General features: G+C 33.3%; 1 protein-coding gene across 1 annotated transcript; it reads right to left on the reverse strand.

Moving 5' to 3' along the window:
* Positions 1-4851: 4851 nt before the first annotated feature.
* Positions 4852-7499, reverse strand: LOC131956024 (uncharacterized). The gene is made up of 5 exons (XM_059320370.1): positions 7428-7499; positions 7154-7183; positions 6175-6269; positions 5829-5989; positions 4852-5356 (listed from the first exon to the last, which is right to left on the reverse strand). Exons 2-5 carry the CDS (start codon positions 7179-7181, stop codon positions 5305-5307), a joined length of 336 nt encoding a protein of 111 aa, XP_059176353.1. The 5' UTR covers positions 7182-7183; positions 7428-7499; the 3' UTR covers positions 4852-5304.
* Between the last annotated feature and the right edge of the window lie 14258 nt (positions 7500-21757).

Here is a 21757-nt window from a genome sequence, read left to right on the forward strand (position 1 = left end):
AAGTGACGAGAGACTTATATACATAACATGTAAGGGACATCACTCAAGATAACAATATAAATATAATACTAATACAGAAGAGTGAGTTCCCTTGACCTCACAATTATCTCAATCTATTACATCCCTTTACCCTTAGAACACAATAACACATCTCTCAATAGAACAATTTACAGTATCCTAAAATCACCAATTATATTGTAACATGAACACTCTGGTAGATTACATCCTTACAAACAATGCACAATATGTTACAACACAATTAAAATACAAACAATGATGTCAAAGTCCTTTTGACCTTTGAAATCATAGGTCTAACTTATTTGGGACCTTGATTGTCCTGTTTGACCTTCTCAGTGGCCTTTGATTCGGTGACTCAATATTCTGACCATTTGGATTCTCTATCTCAGGAGGTCTAGGATTTAAATCATTAACTCCAGAATTTACATTTTCTGACTCTAGACAACTTGGTTCACTCATATCAACAGAACTTGGTTGTGGAACAAACTGAGTTGGTGTGAACTGTTCAGATTTAGTGGGATTGACAGATTCACACTTATTATCTGCACAAGTTATTTTTAACTTTATAAGACACAGGTCCTGTACATTGAACAATTTGACCTGGTATCCATTTTTCCTTTCTCCCATAATTTCTTAGATACACATTCTCATTAACACCAAATTCTCTTTCAATGGATGTTTGTCATGATTTAATGGAACTATTTTTGAATTGGCATCTGAAAGTATTATGCTATTATTCAGATCCTTAACTGACATAGATTTCTTTGATTGATCAATTTTCTCAGGTAATCTGATAGTGCTTTCCTGGTAACCCAAAAATACTGTTTAAAAGTAATATCCTGGACCATATCACTTTGCAACTGTGATCCAGTATTTGAAGTGGGTGTATTAAATGGCAAAAATCTTTTTTCTTTTGATGTTACCCTTTTAGTTTCTGTAAGTGCTAATGATGTTAGCAAAGTTGTTTGATGATCACATTCCTTCTTACTTAAAGCATTTGAAATTGCCATATCACCATAATCATTTATTAAGTTACAAATACTTTGTTTAGGCAACTCTGACTGATAATGGACTGCATCTTCTCCATCTTTTATATTATCTTCACAAAGGTTTTTATTTCTTATTTAATATGGCCTTAAGTCATCATTCACAGACTCTTCAGGCCAACCATTCTTACAGTACTCATATACTTTTATTAAGCACTCATCTTTTTGTGTTTCTCTTTTAATATCATTCACATCTATATTGGAGTTATCCATGATAGTGAAGAGAACAAATACATCTTCTGGTATATAGCTAAGGCTTTGGTTTTTTAAAGGTAATCTACTAAGACTATCTGCACTATTCTCAGATCCAGGTTTGTATTTCAATTCATAATTGTATGCAGTTAGTGTGATAGCCCATCTTTGAATTCTTGGTGAGGCATGCTCAGGTAGGGTTTTGTTTTCTCCAAATAAACCTAGCAATGGTTTATGATCTGTAAAGATGGTGAACTTCCTACCAAACAGAAACTTATGAAATTTCTTAACACCAAAAATGATGCCTAAGCCTTCCCTATCTAACTGAGAATAATTTTTCTCAGCCTGGTTCAAAGATCTACTGGCAAAAGCAATGGGTCTGTCACCCTTCTCATCCATGTGGGACAAGACTGCTCCTACACCATCTGGTGAAGCATCACATGTCAATACAAGTCTTTTCCCTGGGTCATAGTGAGTTAGTAAGGTGTCAGAAGACAAAGCTTCTTTTGCTGTATTAAAAGCAGCTTCTTGTTGTTTACCCCAGTGCCAAGTTGCATTTTTCTGTAGCAGCTTGTACAGTGGTGATAGTTTACCAGACAGATTCCCTATGAACTTTGCATAGTAATTTATCAAGCCCAAAAAAGCTCTTAGTTGTTGGGTATTTTCAGGTTTGGGTGCTTCTTTAATGGCTTTTGTTTTCTCAGGTTGAGGTCTGATACCTTGTTTGCTCAATATATAACCAAGAAAACTAATTTCTGTCAACATGAATTGACATTTATCTTTGTTTATCTTTAAACCTTTTTCACCAATTATTTTCAATACTTTATCAAGTGTTTTAAGATGTTCAGTGTCATTCTTACCAGTTATGTACACATTGTCAAAGTACACACAAACATTTGGAATATCCTTAAAAATACTGTCCATGACAGCTTGGAAAATTCCAGGGCTGGATGATATGCCAAAACATAGTCTTTCATATTGGTAGAGTCCTTTATGTGTGTTTATTGTCGTATAGACTTTTGAATCTGGATGCAGTTCTAGTTGAGTGTAAGCATGACTAAAGTCTAATTCAGTGAATTTGTCTCCTCCTGCCAAATTCAAAGAAATTTCCTCAATGTTAGGTATAGGGTACCTATTTAGCTCTATTTGCTTATTCAGTGTAGTTTTATAGTCTCCACAAATTCTTATAGAACCATCCTTCTTTAACACTGGCACAATGGGCGTTGCCCAATCGGAAAAGTCTACCTTCTTTATGATGCCATTAGATTCCAATCTACTTAGCTCATTTTCAATTTTATTCCTCATTGCATAAGGTGGAACTCTAGCTTTGCAGTATCTTGGATTTGTGTCTTTAATGCTTATCTTCACTGTTCTATCATTTAGTAAACCTGAATTGCCAAAAACACTTTTATTTTCAGATATTACTTTATCTATTGAAGTAAGACTAGATTCTCTTATATTGTTCAATGAACATATACTCTCCCAATTTAACTTAAGATCACTTAACCAGTTCCTACCTAGTAATGGTGGTCGATTTCCTTCAACCACAAGAAGAGGAAGTTTAACACTTTGACCATTATAACTTACATGAACCATACACTCTCCTATTACCGGAACATTGTCACCAGTGTTGTTAGACACTTGTGACATGGTTGTAGAGGCACTGATCCTCCTGTGACAGCGTCAAAGTCTTTCTTTGTTATGACTGTTAGAGATGCTCCAGTGTCAAGTTGGAAGCTGATGCTCTTACCGTTGATATTAACTAGTACATTGATGGGAGCATGACTTTCTGATTTCACAGGGAACAGGTTGAACTCCGGCTGCAAATCAGTTTAAGCATTTTCACAGGTAGAGTGGTTCATTGGTTGGGTTAGGTAGTCTTGGTGAGAGTTAACATAGTGCTGCCTTTGGGTGCGGTACTGTCTTGACTGGCTAGATTTAGCAACAGACGAAGACTTTGCAAAGCAGGCCTTGGCAATGTGACCTTGCTTACTGCACTTATAACTTATAACAAGTAGCTAACTTGAACTTGCATCGATGAGATGCATGGGGACCTTTGCATCGATGACATTTTTGATAATTATTACTAGATTTAGATCTAGGCTTTAAACGTGCAGGCTGTTTAGCATAAGTTGGAATGCTCTGATGGGGTTGGTGTTTATTGACTAACCTGCTGTTTACTGCATGGATCTCTGAAGGCGTTAGAGATCTCGCCGCCTCGGATGACTGCTGGAATGAAGTTGCTAGTTGTATTGCTTTTTCTAATGTTAGATCTGACTCGAGCAGCAACTTTCTTTGAATATCAGGGCTGTTTACACCTGTCACAAACTTTTCACATAGTCTGTCAGACAGCGTGTCTCCGAATTCACAGAATTTACTTAAATGACGTAAAGCAGCAACATATTCTGATATTGACTCGTTTGGTTGACGAGTCCTACCGTCAAATCTAGCTCGACATAGAAACTTTGATGGGGTAGGCGCATGGTGGTCTGTTAGCAATTTGCTCAGCTCGTTAAAGCTCTTGGTATCTGGACTAGCCGGTGCGCATAAGTCCTTTAGTAGCCTAAATTGTTGAGGCCCTATGACTGTTAACAAAACAGCTCTCTTTTTGGCTTCTATCGTCACGTCGTTTGCTTCAAGGTAAAAGCTTAACCTATCTAGGTAATCCTGAATGATTTCATCATTCGAATCAAATTCTTTTATTTGGCCATACAGCGCCATTATTCTAGAAATACTTAGCTAATATGTTCTAGCAAACCTCTTTTTGAATAATTAGGTGCTCTTTCTAGTGGATTATTTATCCTTCGTCGCCAATGTGATAGATTGGCAAACACTTACGAGAAGCCACGTAGATTGTTAACAGTAGTTTATTCACACCATGAGGAGAGAGAGAGACGGAAGTGACGAGAGACTTATATACATAACATGTAAGGGACATCACTCAAGATAACAATATAAATATAATACTAATACAGAAGAGTGAGTTCCCTTGACCTCACAATTATCTCAATCTATTACAATATATATATATATATATATATATATATATATATATATATATATATATATATATATATATATATATATATATATACAGGCCTATTTAATATATCATATGGCCATAAGAATTCTTAAATATTAGAGGGGAGCCGTTTGCATGTTGTGATGTGGTGATGTCGTTACCTTACTAGCATAAACATTGGTGTTCATTAATTGAGCATTTGGGGTTTGCTTATTAAATACATGTTTCTTTTAAGCATCCATGTTACTGGAAAAAGCTGTAATTGTATAATTCATATTTTTTAAAATATTTTGACTACTGGGTAATACCATCTGACGAACCCCTAGGCTTAACTGTAAACTGTGTAAGAAAACAATAGTCTATTTAGTGATGCTCATAATAGCTAAATACATAATAGCGCAGAATAAATTGTCACCTAGCTAATTCTACAGAGAATAATTAAACACACACTGAGTATAGAATGATAACATTTAAATGCAGAGACAGCACACAAAAATAATAGAATGATTGAACAATTAGAAATGGACACAGGTCTGACAGCATCTTCAATAAAACAGAAAGAGCTACCAATAAAACTAGATAATTCTAAAATGAAGGTAGCAACACTCATGAAATTTGTTCTAAAAACATAATATTTATTCATATGTGCTTTCAAATATGCAATGTAATGGTACATAAATCCATAAATCAGTAGACAAGCTTGAGTTTCTCAGTGTCTTATAGTTTTAAATTAATCATGCTACTTATCAAACAGCAAATAATATGCAAACTTACCATCATTACTATATTTCCTTACAGTTTTAATTTATTTAATATTCTTATCATTATTTCACAGAAAATTATGAAATAAAACACTTGAAAACTAAAATTGTAAAACTCTGCTATGCCAGTGACCAAAGGCATAAAACAAGAATAATTTACAAACTTTTATAAAAATAGATATATATATTTTAAGTAAAGCATGTCTGTACGTCAAAAGAAATGTGATTGTCTCCAATAGTATTTGGTACTTAAAACACCAGGAATTTATCTTGGGTGTATGTTTCCAATAGGTGTTGCCTCCCTGTTTCCATCTTGGCTAGAATGTAATAAACAGGATGGTCAATTATTGATTGCTTTGAAAACAAGTTGTATAATAGACAAAATGTCTTTTCGGACTAGGTGATCTTTTAAAAAAACAATCTTTTTGATTAACTAGTGGTATTTTCCAAAAAAATATAAGTTCCTTTTAAATATATTAATATAAATATCATAATCAAAAATAATTTCTCATCTTCTGTTGTTAATATGTAATTTCAGTATGCTGAAACCTAGTTTGTATCTTGTAATATGCAGAAAGCTAAAATCTATTTATAAATTAAAGCTGCTATCAGTTTGTGAAACCAAGTTTTTGTATAAGTTGTCCTACCTTATTATACTACCTTTATTCAATGTATTCATAGCAGAAAATTGTGCTGCATAAAATGTGTATTTAACTTCATACAATTATTACTATGTGTTTGCTTATTTTAAATCTGAGTAAAAATAAATGTAAAAGTTTCTCAAATTACCCTCTAATGACAATATAAATTCCTTCACATCTCTTTAGATCTTCTGCATTTAACTCTGTTTCATCTGGAATAACATTCTGTGATTCGTCATGGAAACGGATGATCACATCATAGTTGTAAGGATCAAGATTCGGATAAGAAAATAACAATCTCTCCTTAAGCTAAAAAAAAGTTTAAACAAGATTAATAAAAAATAACTCAGACTGAATAATCAAACTGTATTCTTTCTAATAAGCATTGAATTAAATAAAATATTTAAGTCTATGTATTTAAATTACAAAAAAGTAAAATATTACCCTTTAACATCAACTAAAGGTCATGAGCATTTCTTTACTATAACACAAACCTCAAAAGCCATCCAATGTTCAAATATATCTCTGTCATCAACTTTACAATCAGGGAAATGCACACGGCAGCGAATCCCAACGTTTTGTGCTTTTTCTGCATATAGGTTAGAAGGTAGTGGTTTATATATATTTTTTGAATAGCAAAATTTTGTTTAAAAAGTATATGATACACTAAGGTATAAATCTTGAAAAATAAGTCTGCATTTAGTTTGTGTGTTGAGAGTAATAAAAATAAATAATATGCCTAAAAACTGCTTTTCTCTCTTATTTTCAACAGATTAAAATGTTAATTAGTTAATAATTAGCAATAGTGATAGTGTTTTGATATTGTAATATAAGTAAGCCGTAAGTAAATACCAATTTGTGTGATGATGTAGCTGAGGAAATGGGTTGCTCAGAAAATGTGCCATCACAAAATTACATTTAAAAAAAAGTAACCCTGAAGACTGAATTTAAGCAAAGGTTTTCCATTCTAAATTTGTAAATTGCGGTAAATATTGATAAACATACCATATAGGGGCCTACTTGTCCAAATGAGTTTATTATTTTAGAAAGAAATAACTGTTGTTGATAACACTAGTTGAAATTTGTTTTGTATGATGTATAATATATAGATCTAGAATCTAGAGTCTAGATCTAGAATCTAGGCATCTGCCTTTTTGAAATTGTGGGTGACGGGAAGGGGATGGATAAAAATTGTGAGAAACATGTTAAAGAAAACAAATGGGCAATGGAGCCTATTTAGTATTTATTATATTTAATAGTATTTACGATATGATAGCAATCAATTTTCCAGGGGTGGACACTGATAAAAATGCTTTCTAGATCTATAGAAATTCCATTCTGTTCCGGGGACTGGGTAGACTTTCTTCGGGGTGGAGGCTCAAAGTCCCCCCTCCCTAACGAGATGCTTGGAAGAAACTGCTATTTACTGTTTTATAAATTTTTATACACACACTCACACACATAGATCTTTACCTGGATTTATGAGGACGGTAGAAGACATGCCTAAAACAGAACAAAAAAAAAACAACTTAAAAATGAAAATGCATTAGGGGCCTAAATAAGGTATTTAAATGTAATTGATATACAACTATCATTAGGCCATAAATCTTAAAATACTAAATTTGGTTGGGGGGGGGGGACGATCTGTCCGGGATTCAAAGGGTCGATTCTAAATAAAAATAATAAAATATCATCCGATTTATGATTAGAATGAGATTAGAATAATTTAGATCTTCAGTAGTTTTACCTTCAATTGATTAGATATTCAATTTGTATTTTCTTATTAAAAATCCATAGAACTAAATCTATTAATTGAGTTACTTTAGTCGAAATCCGTCAGTTTTGACATAACACTTTTTTTCACAAAATCTGTTAAAATATTCTAATTAATCTAAAATATTCTAATTAATCTAAAATGTATCCAACTCAATAGAAAATGCATCGTTTGATATTTACTAACTAATTATCGCGCCATTTAATTACGTTTTAAGATATTGCGCTTGTGTAATGATGTAAAACATTGTATTCATGTTCAATGTATAAAACAAGATAATATGTGTCATTTATATTGCACCGTTTCTGCGCTAGAAAATTGATGTTAAGTGTTATCTCTTTTAGTTGTAAATAAAAATAAATATGATATTATTTGTTTATATTTTTCTTTTCTTATAAAAATCGCTGGTATTTTTAAACTTTCAGATTTTCCTATTTATGAACATAATCATTATCACGTTTCGTTTTAATCACTGTCCACAAAACAAGATTGAACGAAAGCAAAATCAAAGTCTATATTTTACATCGACATAAAGGTTATTTTACTTTGTTACACCGCGAAGTTAGAATGTCAATATAATTTGTAACAAGAGACACCTCATGTTGCGATATCAGTAGGCCTATATAATGTTTTTATAAACGGACGGCAGGGTATTATTAAAATAGACGGTGTTGTAAACAATGGTGTAGGTTTAGAGTAGTGTCCCTTTTTTATTTTTAATAAACTATATATTTGTTTTGTATTTTGTATTAAAGACAGTGGCGTAGCGAGGTCGGGTGTCACCCGGTGCGGCACTAAATGGTGTCAACCCCCCCCCCCCCCAGAGGCGTAGCGACCCTTCCCGGGGACAAACTTTCAAATTTTCGATTTGCACCCCCCCCCCTCAAACTTTCGATTTGCAGCCCCCCCCCCCCCTCAAATTTTCGAATTGCTCCCCCCCCCCTCAAGTTTTCGATTTGCACCCCCCTCAAGTTTTTCTCTATATATTTTGCTATTTTTTGCCTTGGTGTAACCCCCCTAAATGGTGTCACCCGGTGCGGTCCGCACCCCCCGCCTCCCCTCGCTACGCCCCTGATTAAAGGTTAATAACTGTACACTTCTGTGGGAGGAATTTGACATATATTGGAGTTAGGCGTTAGAGATAAGGATGTATATGAACAGGTGGAAAGGTTAAAAGAGCGAGTCGCCCATCAGTCGGTATTTAGATTAGTTATTGTTCAAGTCATTATTTCATTCAGTTGGTGTTTACATTAGTCATCGTTTAAGTCATCCGGCAGTAGCGTAGCGAGGGGGGGGGGGACGAGGGGGGACATATGTGCCCGGGCGCCGACCTTAGGGGGCGCCAAAATGGGTTGGAAAAATAAATTGAAAGGTTGAAGGGGGTGCAAATCGAAAGTTTGAGGTGGGGGGGGGGGTGCAAATAAAAATCTCAAGGGGGGGGGGGGGGGGGCGCAAATCGAAAGTTTGCGGGGGGGGGGGGTGCAAATGGAAATCTTGAGGGGGGGTGCAAATCGAAAAGTTTGTCCCCGAGCGCCGGGAAGGGTCGCTAAGCCTCTGGTCATCCGTAGATGTTTTTCAGATTATTCATTGTTCAAGTCATTCTTCAGAAGATTTCGTTTAAATGAGTCAACTTTCAAGTCATCCTTCAGATAGTGTGTGTTTGAATTAGTCATTGTTCTAGTCATCTTTCAGATGTTTTTTAAAATAGTCATCGTTTAAGTAATCCTTTTCTTCAGATGTTGTTTAGGTTATTCATCGTTCAAGTCATCCTAGAAAAAAAATGTAACTAAGAGAATATTTAGGAAAAAACGTTGATGAGATCAGGCAAACTGTTAATCAGTCAACTGTATCGAACACATTAATAAAAAACGCACAATACCTGTAAGCCACACTGGTTGGAAAATATCAATTTTAATATAAATTATACCAGCCGTGTAAAGCTGGGGTTACAGCCGTGTAAGGTTGGGGTTACAGCCGTGTGGGGCTGGGGTTACAGCCGTGTAAGGCTGGGGTTACAGCCGTGTAAGGCTGGGGTTACAGCCGTGTAAGGCTGGGGTTACAGCCGTGTAAGGCTGGGGTTACAGCTGTGTAAGGCTGGCCTTACAGCCGTGTGGGGTTACAGCCGTGTGGGGTTACAGCCGTGTACGGCTGGGGTTACAGCCGTGTAAGGCTGGGGTTACATACGTTTAGACTGAGGTGCATGCGTGCAATGGTTTTGACTAAAACATATCTTTACAATTATTATTATAACAGAAAATAAGTAAAGTATTATTTCATCAAGCAAAATTAACAACACCAATTATTGCTATGCGTTTCATTTTGTTTGGAAATGTAGAGTACTAACAGTTTTTACAATTGTGGATATTTTTTTATCATTAACATAATATTTTCCAGTTCATATGTGTTAATGACTTTCGCGTATGAAGTTATAGTGTGGTCTGCACTATGCCCAACCGTCTTAGTTTTTCTAACGTGAGTCAGGTACATATTGAACACAGGATTTGAACTCGAGACTGTCGGGTTTACGGGTATAAGCGCTACCATTCGACAACGTCATCATTCGATTTGTTGTAGCGTAAATGATTTATGTTTCAAAATATGTACTCTGAAGACTCAAGTTAAATTTTCTCTCAAACCATTTGTGTAATTACATATTGATACTTAGATTACACAGAAGTAAAACAGATTCAATGATTAGTCGAATGATACTGAGGCCTTATACGTATATAGGTTATGGGCAGACTAAAAGGAAAAAAAAACACATTTTAACAATGTTGATATTTTATTTCACAAAATTCATACAGACACGCATCTAAAAAGATAACAGTAAGTTGTTTGCTCAAAATACAAAAACAAAACTTTAATACGCATAAAAGAAATGAATGGTTAAAACTAATGATAAGCTGTTCAGTTTAAAAAAGCAACTGTTAAAAAAAATAAGTAACATGTTACTGTTATTAATCAAATGTACAATAAACCTCACCAGCACCTTGATCACACAAAATATATTGCATTATTAGTGGGAAATTATATAGATAATACATGATATCGGTAAAACAAATGCGTTTACTGAGCTAGGACTGGAAGGAAACAGCAAAACAAAAATACCCGGTAAAGTAAATAAAAATGACCGCTAAAATAATCAATGCAAAACCCAAATTAAGAATTAAATGTCTGAAAAGTACAAAAACTGTACAATAGAGGCAAAGATTTGTTTTTAAAATGGAAGACTGCAATTGTTAGCTCATCTTGAAAGAATGCGGAACAAATAGAGAATGAAAGTTATATAGGCTATAACAAAAATCCCAAAAGGGACAGGATAAAAATCTTGACTAGGTTGAGGTGGATTGATGACTAGGAGTTTGACGTACGGCAGCTCGAAGTCCTGACGTTAAAAAGTGACGTCGGACGTCCTACAAGAAAAAAATATGAGAATCTGGACAAAGCTCTCCAAGGCCCGTAGTGACACTAGCATGAATGATATCAATCAAATGATCGGAAAAATCATACATTAACATTCAATGAACATTTTTCCTATGTAGGCTACAATCATATTTTATTACAAAAAAATACAAAAACTTATGCATACGCAAATCATATTACTAATCATCTAATTATATCTTGCTAAATACAGATAGATTGTTTTATTTTAATTATTAATACAATTAAATGCATACTATTATAAGTTGTTTTTATATTTGCTTTATTTCTGCATTTTAGCAATTATGAAATGATGAGTTTTTAAAATTAAAATAGTGAGTCGATATTTAAGTTCTTAAAATCAATTAGTAGCTACATTTATGCCGTTTTTAAAGTTCTTAATGAAATCGAGAAGGGGCTGGATATCTGGAGACAGCTACTCATCTAGGAGGGAAATTAAACTAATGCTAACACGGCATCATTGAACATGCACGTGACCAAGGTGAGCGCACCTAGATGGTCAGGTATGGGGGTGGGTGGGTGCCGGCATGAGACACTTAACCCTAAACACACCACTCAGTGGAGCCCGAACGACACAAAACAAGTGTTGAGGATGATTTAGATTTTATATATTAAAGTAAATAATGTAATCCTGATATATTCCGCATGTTATATAATGTATAAGATTTAAACTTAACTTGAATGATTAATTTCAACTTCAATTAGATTAAACATTAGATATTTTTGTGTTCGGAGACATTAGAAGTAAAAGGAGGACAGACATACTGATCGAATGACCAACCATAAAACAAGGATTTAAAAAAATTAAAATCTAATTAAAAACCTACTTTAAAAGTCCACTTAATGTAGAAATAAACCGCCTACGGTGACTTGGACAGCGTGTTCGAGTTTTTAATTTTTTCATTGCTAACCGAGGAGATCGGTTCTGCGCTCGGACCCCTAGGACATTGCGTCTCCTAGCCAGATTACTTTTCCTTGATTTGTTACTTTGTTTAGGTAAGGGCAAAAAGGTGTTCATTTTTTCTGTGTTTAAACTATTCGCTGTAATCAAATCACGTCCAACATCTTCCAATGTGCTTGGACTAGTTGTACATTTATCACTATTTCTTTGTTGAGTATACAGAATGTCGACGCCGTACCCACTTTTATTCCAACCATCGCCTACGTTATCACTATGAACGTGGGTTGGAATATGGCGTTTCGTAATATGGGAAAATTCTTGACTGAGTACATACACTGCTGCACCCGATGATCCGGGGCAAGTAGATGTTGTGTACCAGAACCTACAATTGATGTTGTCGTAATTTTTATATTCTTCTCTTTGATGTTTATGTATCCACTCTCCAACAGATACCTGTTTAGGGCACCCATGGGGATGACTTATTACAACAGTAAGTTTGTCTACATCACCAGATAAATACTTCAATGAAATCTTCTGTTCTAAATCATATAAATGTTCTAGAATCTTAGATAATTTGTCTGCCAATTCAAGATCACACGTTATATATTGTATAATAGCAAAGTCTGCTAGTACATCGCCTTCTACATACTCCCAACCGTCCAGATACACAACACGACTTTTGTTGTCATCAAATCCTAACACAATCCTTGTCTTACGAGCTTCACTATCATCAAAAACAAGGTGTGATGCACATGCCACGTAAATATTGTAGTATACATTGCTAGGTGTGGCTGAAACCTGACATTTAACACATCTACACACTGAATTGTTCTGTCTCACTACAGACTTGATGCAACACGTTCCAAGTGCATTATGCTTTAAAATTATATTTCAATAGTATGATGTAATAAAAATTGTATACTTAAGTTTGAAACATCAACGCAGGAAAAGTTTAATTATGGTTTTTTTTTCAATAACTTCAGTTTGACGTTATACAGAAATTTTTATTTACAACATTAAAAAAATAAAAATTTGTTTTAAGAAGGGTAATTCACAACAGAAATATTTTAAAAATATCTTTTGAAATTGTAAATCTTAAAATAGCACTAATAATTAAACTGTATGAATTATTATATTCCTTTTTCATCTTTAAAACATCACATTTGAATCAAATTAATTGGTATAAATTATAAATCAGATAATGTTTGAAATGATTAAATGTTCATTTAAATGATCGTTATGATTTCCAAAAAAAATGTCTGTAAACTCTATTAACAAGTAGTCAAGTAGTTCAAATATTAGCCAAATGAAAACATATGTTCCATAAAATTTTGATTTTTAGCCTCTTGTAAAATCTTATCACAACATAACACAACACTGCTGATTAGTTTTAAATGCATATATATATATATATATATATATATATATATATATATATATATATATATATATATATATATATATATATATATATATAAATGAATTTTTTATTGCATTACTTACTATATTAGATTCCGCCTTTAGAGTAGGCTCTTTCATTTCCACTGAGTAGTTTCCTTTAGAATTGGATCCAGAATGGGAGAGAAAATTGCATGTAACAAAGGATGAATACCTTTCCTTACATTTATCATTTAGAATAAACACCGGCGCTCCACTAGATCCTGGGCATGTTGTTGTCTTGTACTTATATGAACTCATCCAAAAAATCTGATCTTGTGCTGTATCAGCGACTTGACAAAGTCCCCAGCTGATGTGTTTGTGCATGCTGTGTGGGTGAGATATGATCACAGCTGTTGGTCTCTCACACAGTGGTAGAGCAGCGTAAAGCTGTTTTTGTTTCGTTAACAGTTCAGTCAACTCGTGGTACAGTTTTTCATCGCATGTCGTACATTTTAATATGTAGGAATCTCCAATTATTTGTCTTGTCTCAACAAAATTCACATACAATTTCCTAACACATGAGCGAACATCTGAATCATAAAATAATTCAGCTGTTGTACAGATGCCTTCTGTATGGTCAAAGACAACGTGTGTGGCTGTAGATATGTAAACATTCCATGTTGTTGTCGCCTTCTCAGTTGATTGTCTACACTTATAGCATCGACATTTTTCAATTGAGGGCTCTGTGTGGGTCACAGCTCCACTTCCTGTAAAATTATATTCTGTTTCACGGTGTTTAAACAGTGATTTATACATCTTTTTAGGCCTCTTTCCACTGACAAAACCAACAACAAGTCGCACAACCAAAGCTCCAGAAGTTTTAATGTATTCAACTGTTGTGGCATCATCATTTATCCCAGCTTTACACAGATGTGACTTTGGATCTTCTAGAAATTTCTGCCAGGGGAGGAAACCACCATGGCCTTGTGGTTTCTTACAATTTTTCCATTCGTCTTTAATAGAAAGCTCATTTAGCTCTTGAATTTCAGGGTTCTCTAAAAAAAAAGAAAATGAGAAGCAACTAATTTTACTGTAGTTAAAATAGCATTTTGAGATAAAAGCTGAGATGCTTTTATAGTAATTTTCCTTTTTTTTTAAGTTAAGAATATTAACTCTTTGAATTCAATTATTATATTTTTCTTTTAAATATATTTCTGAAAAATTTAAGTAGCACATTTTTCTTACTTAAATGAAATTTAATATTGCAGGACTTAATTTTGGTTGTTGCTGAATCTTCTGCTGTAAAGAAAATCAAAGAAAAAATAATTAATAAACAGTGATTGAACTGAAGATAATGTTGTATAAAACTATTTACACATAATGTAACATTAAGTTATTTAATGAATAAAACTCAACCAATAACAGCAGCCAGTGTGTGCATCTAACGATAGCCTAACGTAGCTTCAGCAAGAAGAAAGACTTTACAATTAACTGAGCATAAGTGAAACCACAGATTTATTAAAAATTATTTGGCATGTAGATAACCAAATCTGTATAAACTGCATATTATTATGTAAGTTCAACACTTTCCACTGTGCCACCTTTATGTATTGCTAAAATTAACACAGTATTTTGTAGCTGTTTTATTTGTGTAAGTAATGCATAACATTCTAGCAGTTTTACCTGCAGTATCAGGATCATATGTATTGTATCCATCAGTATATTTATCAGAGCAGTCCATTTATTTCTTTTACAGTGATGATTTTGTGATATCTTGCTCAGTTGTTTATGTATTATAAATGCATAAACAGTTAAAACTTTGACTATTAATTTGTATCATTAGAACCTGTAAAGAAGAAAATGATACTTTATATAAACTATGTTTCTGTTTGATTTGAACATACATTTCACAAGAATCTAACTACAAAAAAGCGTGTTACAAATTTTAAAGATTTTTTTCAACAATTTCAGAAATTAAATTTTTAAATATAAAACAGCCATGCCTATAATTATTGTATCGTTTTAAAAATTAGTTAGAATTAAATACTGATTTAACCACACAAACTTAAAACTTTTACCCTAAAACTGTAATGTAGTAACAGTGCTGAAAACTAGGAAATCTAAAACTAATATACCTTTAAAAAACCAAGCACAACAGATTGAAAAAAAAACAGTTTTACTGCCATTGTTGAAATAAATATTTAATAACTAGCAAATTTAATTTATTTTTTTTGTAATTAAGTATATTTTAAATTCAAACATTACAAAAAATTAACAATTAGATATTGATTCTTTAAAGATAATGATCAGTTTTTAAAAAATTGGCTTTGACTGTTGTTATAAATGTTTTATATGTCAACAAAAGATAATTTATTGATGTAAAATAATGTATGATTTTGTATATATATAACTGTAAATTGTGCAAACCCATTGTTTTTTTAAAGATAAACTTAATAAGAAAATAATATATCTAATGAAATGAAGTATACATGGAAATCTAAAAATTACCTTGTGTGAAAATAACTATTTAGGTCAATGTTTGATTTTCAAAAAGATACTTTAAGATTTTTATTGTTTAGGTGGTATAGAAATTATCATATTATTACAATAATATGCTTGTATACAGTTATTTGTCTCTCTGTATAGTTGTCAAATTAAGTTAAGGCCTAGATGAGGGTAAAATTTTTAGTGATTCTAAAATGTGATACAACCATGTGGCGTAGCGAGGAGGGAGGGGGGGGGTGCAGATCACACTGCGTGACACAATTTAGCGGGGGGGACACCAAGGCAAAAAATAGCAAAATATATAGAGAAAAATGATAATTCCTCTTAATTAAGTGATTAATTCGAGCGTTAAATAGTCGGTATATAAGTATAATATTATTACAATAAATTGCTTGTACAAAGTTATTTGTCTCTCTGTATAGTTGTCAAATTACGTTAGGGCCTAGATTGGGGTAGAAAATTTTAGTGATTCAAAATGTGATAAAACCATGTCTAGAAACATTGTTATTTATTAATTTGTAGGACAAGATAAGTGGATTAGATTTATTTGATTTACAGACTTAAGGTATATAAACATTAACAATAATTAATGTACGCCCTTTCAACCTAAGCCCTTCACTTTTCACTTTCAATGTTGTAGTCATATAATTCATAACAAACAGAAACAACAAAAGGAAAGTCACTGTTGCAATTTAGTAAATAAAAACATTGCTATTATTTGAATTCATATCTAATATTTTTTTTTTTAATTTGAGACTGGAAAGGGCTAAACTATGTTTAGGAAGGGCATTGTAGATCTAGATACTTCATATTAAAAATAGTTCATTTCCTAATATTCTAAAATTGGAAGATGTGGGAAGCAAATCTTATTGAAAATGACACTAGTATTGTATATCATTTTCAACATTCGATTTTTAATTATATTTTTATCCTACAATCAGGGCCGGCGCTACCTATAAGGCGAACTAGGCTGTCGCCTAGGGCAGGGGTCGGCAACCTTTTGAGACGAAAGAGAGAAAAGTTACAATTTACAAAATTTCTCAGGTTTTAAAGAGCCACTAACATTATTTTTCCAATATTCTGGTATTTGATTAGAATTAAGTAAATAAATTTCATTGTTTATTTGAAATAAATACCATTAAATATGAACTAATATTGATTCATGATTAAGTTAGTTATCAAATAAATAACTATAGGTCAATCCTAATCCACTTTAAAAGCCAATAATTTTGTTTTTTCTTTCTTTACGGACACCACTGGCTCAGGAGGTGTCTCCCATAGCCAAGTAGCCCTCAACTCTAACTAACTGGCTTAGATATAGGTTTGATGACTGAATCGGTCACTTCTGTCCTTAGGTTCTCACAATGCTTATCTTCCACCCTACTTGTTCCCCACAGTACCAGGCTCCACCCTAGGATACTAATAAATAAAATACTTCCGTAGAGGGATGCATTCTGAATAAAATAACTTTAACTAACCTTCTCCATTTAATGATATTCGAAAAAGTCGGCACTTCAGCAGTGGCAAGAATGGAATAGTCAACACTGGGCTGGCTGTGGGGTTGGGCCTGGTGCCAAAGCAGCTGTAAGCTGTCCATTTACTTTCTACCTCACCTATTCTCACTTTTCTCTTTTGAGTTTTTAATCCTATTTAAAGTTGTTTTTCTTTACAGTATAATATTTTAATGAGTTTTGAAAATGAAATAATATATTAATCTTTGTGCATGGAACTCGAGAGCCGCACCTTGGCATCAAAAGAGCTGCATGCGGCTCACGAGCCGCAGGTTGCCGACCCCTGGCCTAAGGTGCTATCCATACGAGGCGCAAAAATGTGCAATCACCATTATTAAAAAGTACCTAATAATAAACTGCTTTGATTATATTATATAAACTATAGACAGGGTAATATAATATACAAAAGCGTAGCGATCTATTTCAGTACCCAGGACAGACTATCAACTTTGCGCCCCCTCCCAAAATTAGGCCTATATAATATAGTTACTTGAGATGGTGAAAAGATTGTAGGAAAAAAAGTCACAGGAAAAAAAAAACACAGGAAAAAAAAACACAGAAAAAAAGTCACAGGAAAAAAAGTCACAGGAAAAAAAGTCACTAATATATATTTGCATGATATTTGTTAATACTTTTATGTATTAAATATTTAGAGAGTGAAAATTAACTTAGGATTAATTAAATGTAATGTAATGTGTGTAGGCTGTATACGCATAGGAATTTTTATAATTCATCTAAATATATTTATTATGAAGTATGTAGATTGTAATTATTTTAAACTTAAGATTAGTAGCATTTAATCGAGTCCACGTTTTTCATCGTGTTTTTTTTAAATACCAATATTAAATTACTGTGAAATGGTAAGTTCATCTGACTTGCTGCCCTCAACTCATGGCAACAATAGTTATGATTAGTTCAACCACCTTTACTGCCCACATTTATCACGCTCATTGCATAACAAAACTTAGGATCAAAACAGAAAGCCGACAAGGCTCAAAGGCTGTCGATGACGCATAACGTCAACAACACAAAATATGTTCGGACAATGCCTACTGAGGAGAGGCCGACCAGAGAATAGCCTACGGCAAAATGTGCCTAAATTTCTTTTATAATTAACTTTTCTACCGCGTATTTATCTAAATACGTAACAAATGTTGAGATTGTTGTGTTTATTATCTTAGAGTTTTTTTTACTTACAATTGTTATAAATCATAATGCTTTTAACGACTATAAATAATGTATGTTATCAAAAAATACAACCCACAACAATAAACATACAAAATGTTACAATTTTTATCAAATTAATAAAAATATTTCTAAAAAGATTTTTGTGACTTTTTTTCTGTGACTTTATTTCTGTGACTTTTTTTCCGATAAAATTTTTCCACTGTGACTTTTTTTCTGTGACTTTTTTTCCTAGCAAAAACTGTGGTTTTTTTTCTGTGTTTTTTTTTTCCTGTGACTTTTTTTCCGTTTACCGGTGAAAATGCGCCCTCACTTCCCTCATTTGGAAAAGTCGGGGCGTGTTCTACCAGTCACTTCGCTTTTTTATTTTGGTTTATCATAATTGATGTAGAAAATAATTAAATAAGACAGTAATGCCAAGTAGCAGTCTTCATTTTTTTTTTTGACTGTATATAATTCAGTAAGGCGCTTTTTATATTATTATCTACCCCTTTTGACATCCCCTTTGGTTCAGTGCATAGAGCGGGTGCCCCACCTTCCCTTCCCTAGACACGCCTCTGTTATAATGAGATTATTTTTGTATTTAATCTAAATCTTTTCATTTTGAACATTTTGGATGATTATCTAATTTGTAAAACACATGCAATTTTGATTTTTAATATAGTTTGTAGGGCTCGTTTTCTCTCACTTTGAATTAGAAATCTCAATAGCCAGGGAGAGTTATAATTTCAAACTAAATTAATTGTTGGCACCACAGGATCCTAAACTGTTTAAAACTGAGTTTCAAATTAGAATTCTACACTATCTTTGGAACAACATAATATTCTCTTTGGCTATCTTTGTTATATCAAATATCAACAAAAAGACACCTGCAAATTTACTTATTGACTGCAAACATTTATAAACATTGTAAATGCATAAAGCTAATAAAGATATTGATCCTGAAGATCTTAGCAATGAGTTTCAAGTAGCAGTTTCTTAAACATAAGTCACCATCAGATGTGCTTCTCTATTAGAGTACAATCAAAATTGGAAGATTGTATACCAAATGTTGTTTTCTTGAGAATACTATAACACTTCCAGTGTCCGAGGCTAATGGAGAGTGCAGTTTTACAATATTGAAATTAATTACAGGTGCGGAACTATTATATTGCCAGACCACACAATGCAATGGCAGCAAGCAGGGGAGGGGGAGGGGGGGGTGGAAAGGCTGGTATCCGATACAATAAAATACAACTCCAAAATCAAGCAACTGCTGCGTTGTAGTTTGTTCTTGGCTGGACAAAGGCAATGTAAGCAAATCCAAAAAGAAAAGCAGGCTGAAATCGGAGTCTATGGCCTCAACAGCGCATAACCAGTTGACACGCATCCTTAATTGTGTTGGAGGGGATCCCTACCAATACTAAAAAATTAAGAACGAAGAAGAAAGAATGGCTAAAAAATTAAGAACGAAGAAGAAAGAATGGCTAAATATATATCAATATAGGCCTAGGGAATAAAATTATTTTTAAACAGCAGTCTTTGCGAGCAAGATTTGCTATATATTATATAAACAGCAGCCATCTGTATATTAGAATGGTTTCCCCTAAATCTTCAAATAATTTTACCAAAAAAAAACAAAGATGGCAGCTAAAGTAAATGAGTTTGGTTGCATCTGATGGAAACATTGTTAGTTTTTATTTATTACTGAAATTTTTAATACAAAATTGTTTAAAAACAGGTACATGAATGAAACTTTGAAAACAATTTTGTAACTTTTAAACCATACATCCTCTCTGAAATGTGAAATAATTACTAAAATTTAATGAGTAGGCCTAACCTTTTTTTTCATATTTAATCATATTACTAGACTAGTCTCGGACGATTTTACGTACCTAAAACGATAGTATAGAACTATTACTAGATTTATAGATATTGGTAATCTATCGTTTTAAGTGCTAAAATCGGCTGTGGTTAGTAATGTAAAAGAAAGTTGCCTCATCATTCACACGTTAATTAATTAGGTTAGAAGTAGCATAAATATATAGGCCGATGCTAGCCGGAATAAGATACGCATGCGCAATGAAGAGAAACTACGACTTGCCATCGCGCCGATGTTTTCGATGGTGCTGCGCATGCGCGTGTTTACAACTGCAGAACCCTAACACTTAACACTAATTCTAACCCTATCCCTAATCCTATCCCTAACCCTAAACATAGCCCTAATTCTAACCCTAGCCCTAATCTTAACCCTAATTCCAGCCCTAACCCTAGCCATAGGTCACTGCGCATGCGCAGAGCTATCTTTTGCTGACTAAGTGGAGACGTTGGGGAGAAAAATCTTCTTCCGAGTAGTCACTTCGAAATAATATAGTAATATAATAGGCCTAGGGGCCTATATGCTAGATCTATATAATATATAATTCAGTAGGCCTAGGGCCCTATTACTATTAATTATAATTAATAATTATAATTAATAGTAATTAATTATATTCACAATATTCAATATTGTGATATATTTGTGTCAATATTATTAAATTAATAATAGATAACCGAATGATAAACCAAAATTTTAAGATTAGTAGATCTAGATCTAGATTTCTAGTAGTAGTATTACTACCTGAAATCTAGTGTACTAAGTGTAGCTAGATCTAGGATCTAGATATCTAGATCTAGATCTATTGCTGTCGTTTCAAGTTCAATCTACTAGATCTAGATCTAGATCTAGATCTAGATCTAGTGACTAGTACTTCTAAAGGTAAAATCACGATATAGCGTCGGAAATTATTGGGTAATGTTCGTTGAGTTTCGGTAACATTCGTTACTGTAAACCATACTTTATTTGACCGGTGAAAGAAAAATAAAGTCAAGTGCATTAAATTAATGTTTTGACTTAATTTAATGTTTAACTGACAAAAAAATTAGCAACAATTAGTAAATCTAAATATATTTAATAAAGTCAAGTGTAGTAATTAATGTTTTTTTTTTAGGAAACAGAAAAAACCTGCAGAAGATTTGCGACAACCAGCTCTAGAATCTAGTTCAGGGGCGGAACTACAGTGCCGCCAGACCCCGCATTGCGGGGGGGCCCGGGACGTTTAGGGGCCCGCAGCCGACCATAATCCATTTTTTTACAGTTAAAAAAAATAATCTTCTTTCATTTTTGACTTCATGGTTGTTTTGTAAAAAGAATACTGCAGCTGCGGTTGGATTTTCTTTATTCTATAGACACCATCTCAAGTCCTTTTTTCTCCTACAATCAAACACACGCTGTTGTCGGCAAAATTCTTTTGAAAATAGACCCATCGCGTGAAAGATACGCAATTGTTCAAACCACTTCCATGACTTGTTTCCCTTTTTTTAAATAGTCAAATATGTGTGCTCTTAAGCACCTTTTAATA

The sequence above is a fragment of the Physella acuta genome, unplaced genomic scaffold, assembly GCF_028476545.2.
Source record: "Physella acuta isolate Inbredline_101_S28 unplaced genomic scaffold, ASM2847654v3 ptg001123l, whole genome shotgun sequence".
Classification (NCBI taxonomy): Eukaryota; Metazoa; Mollusca; class Gastropoda; family Physidae; genus Physella; species Physella acuta.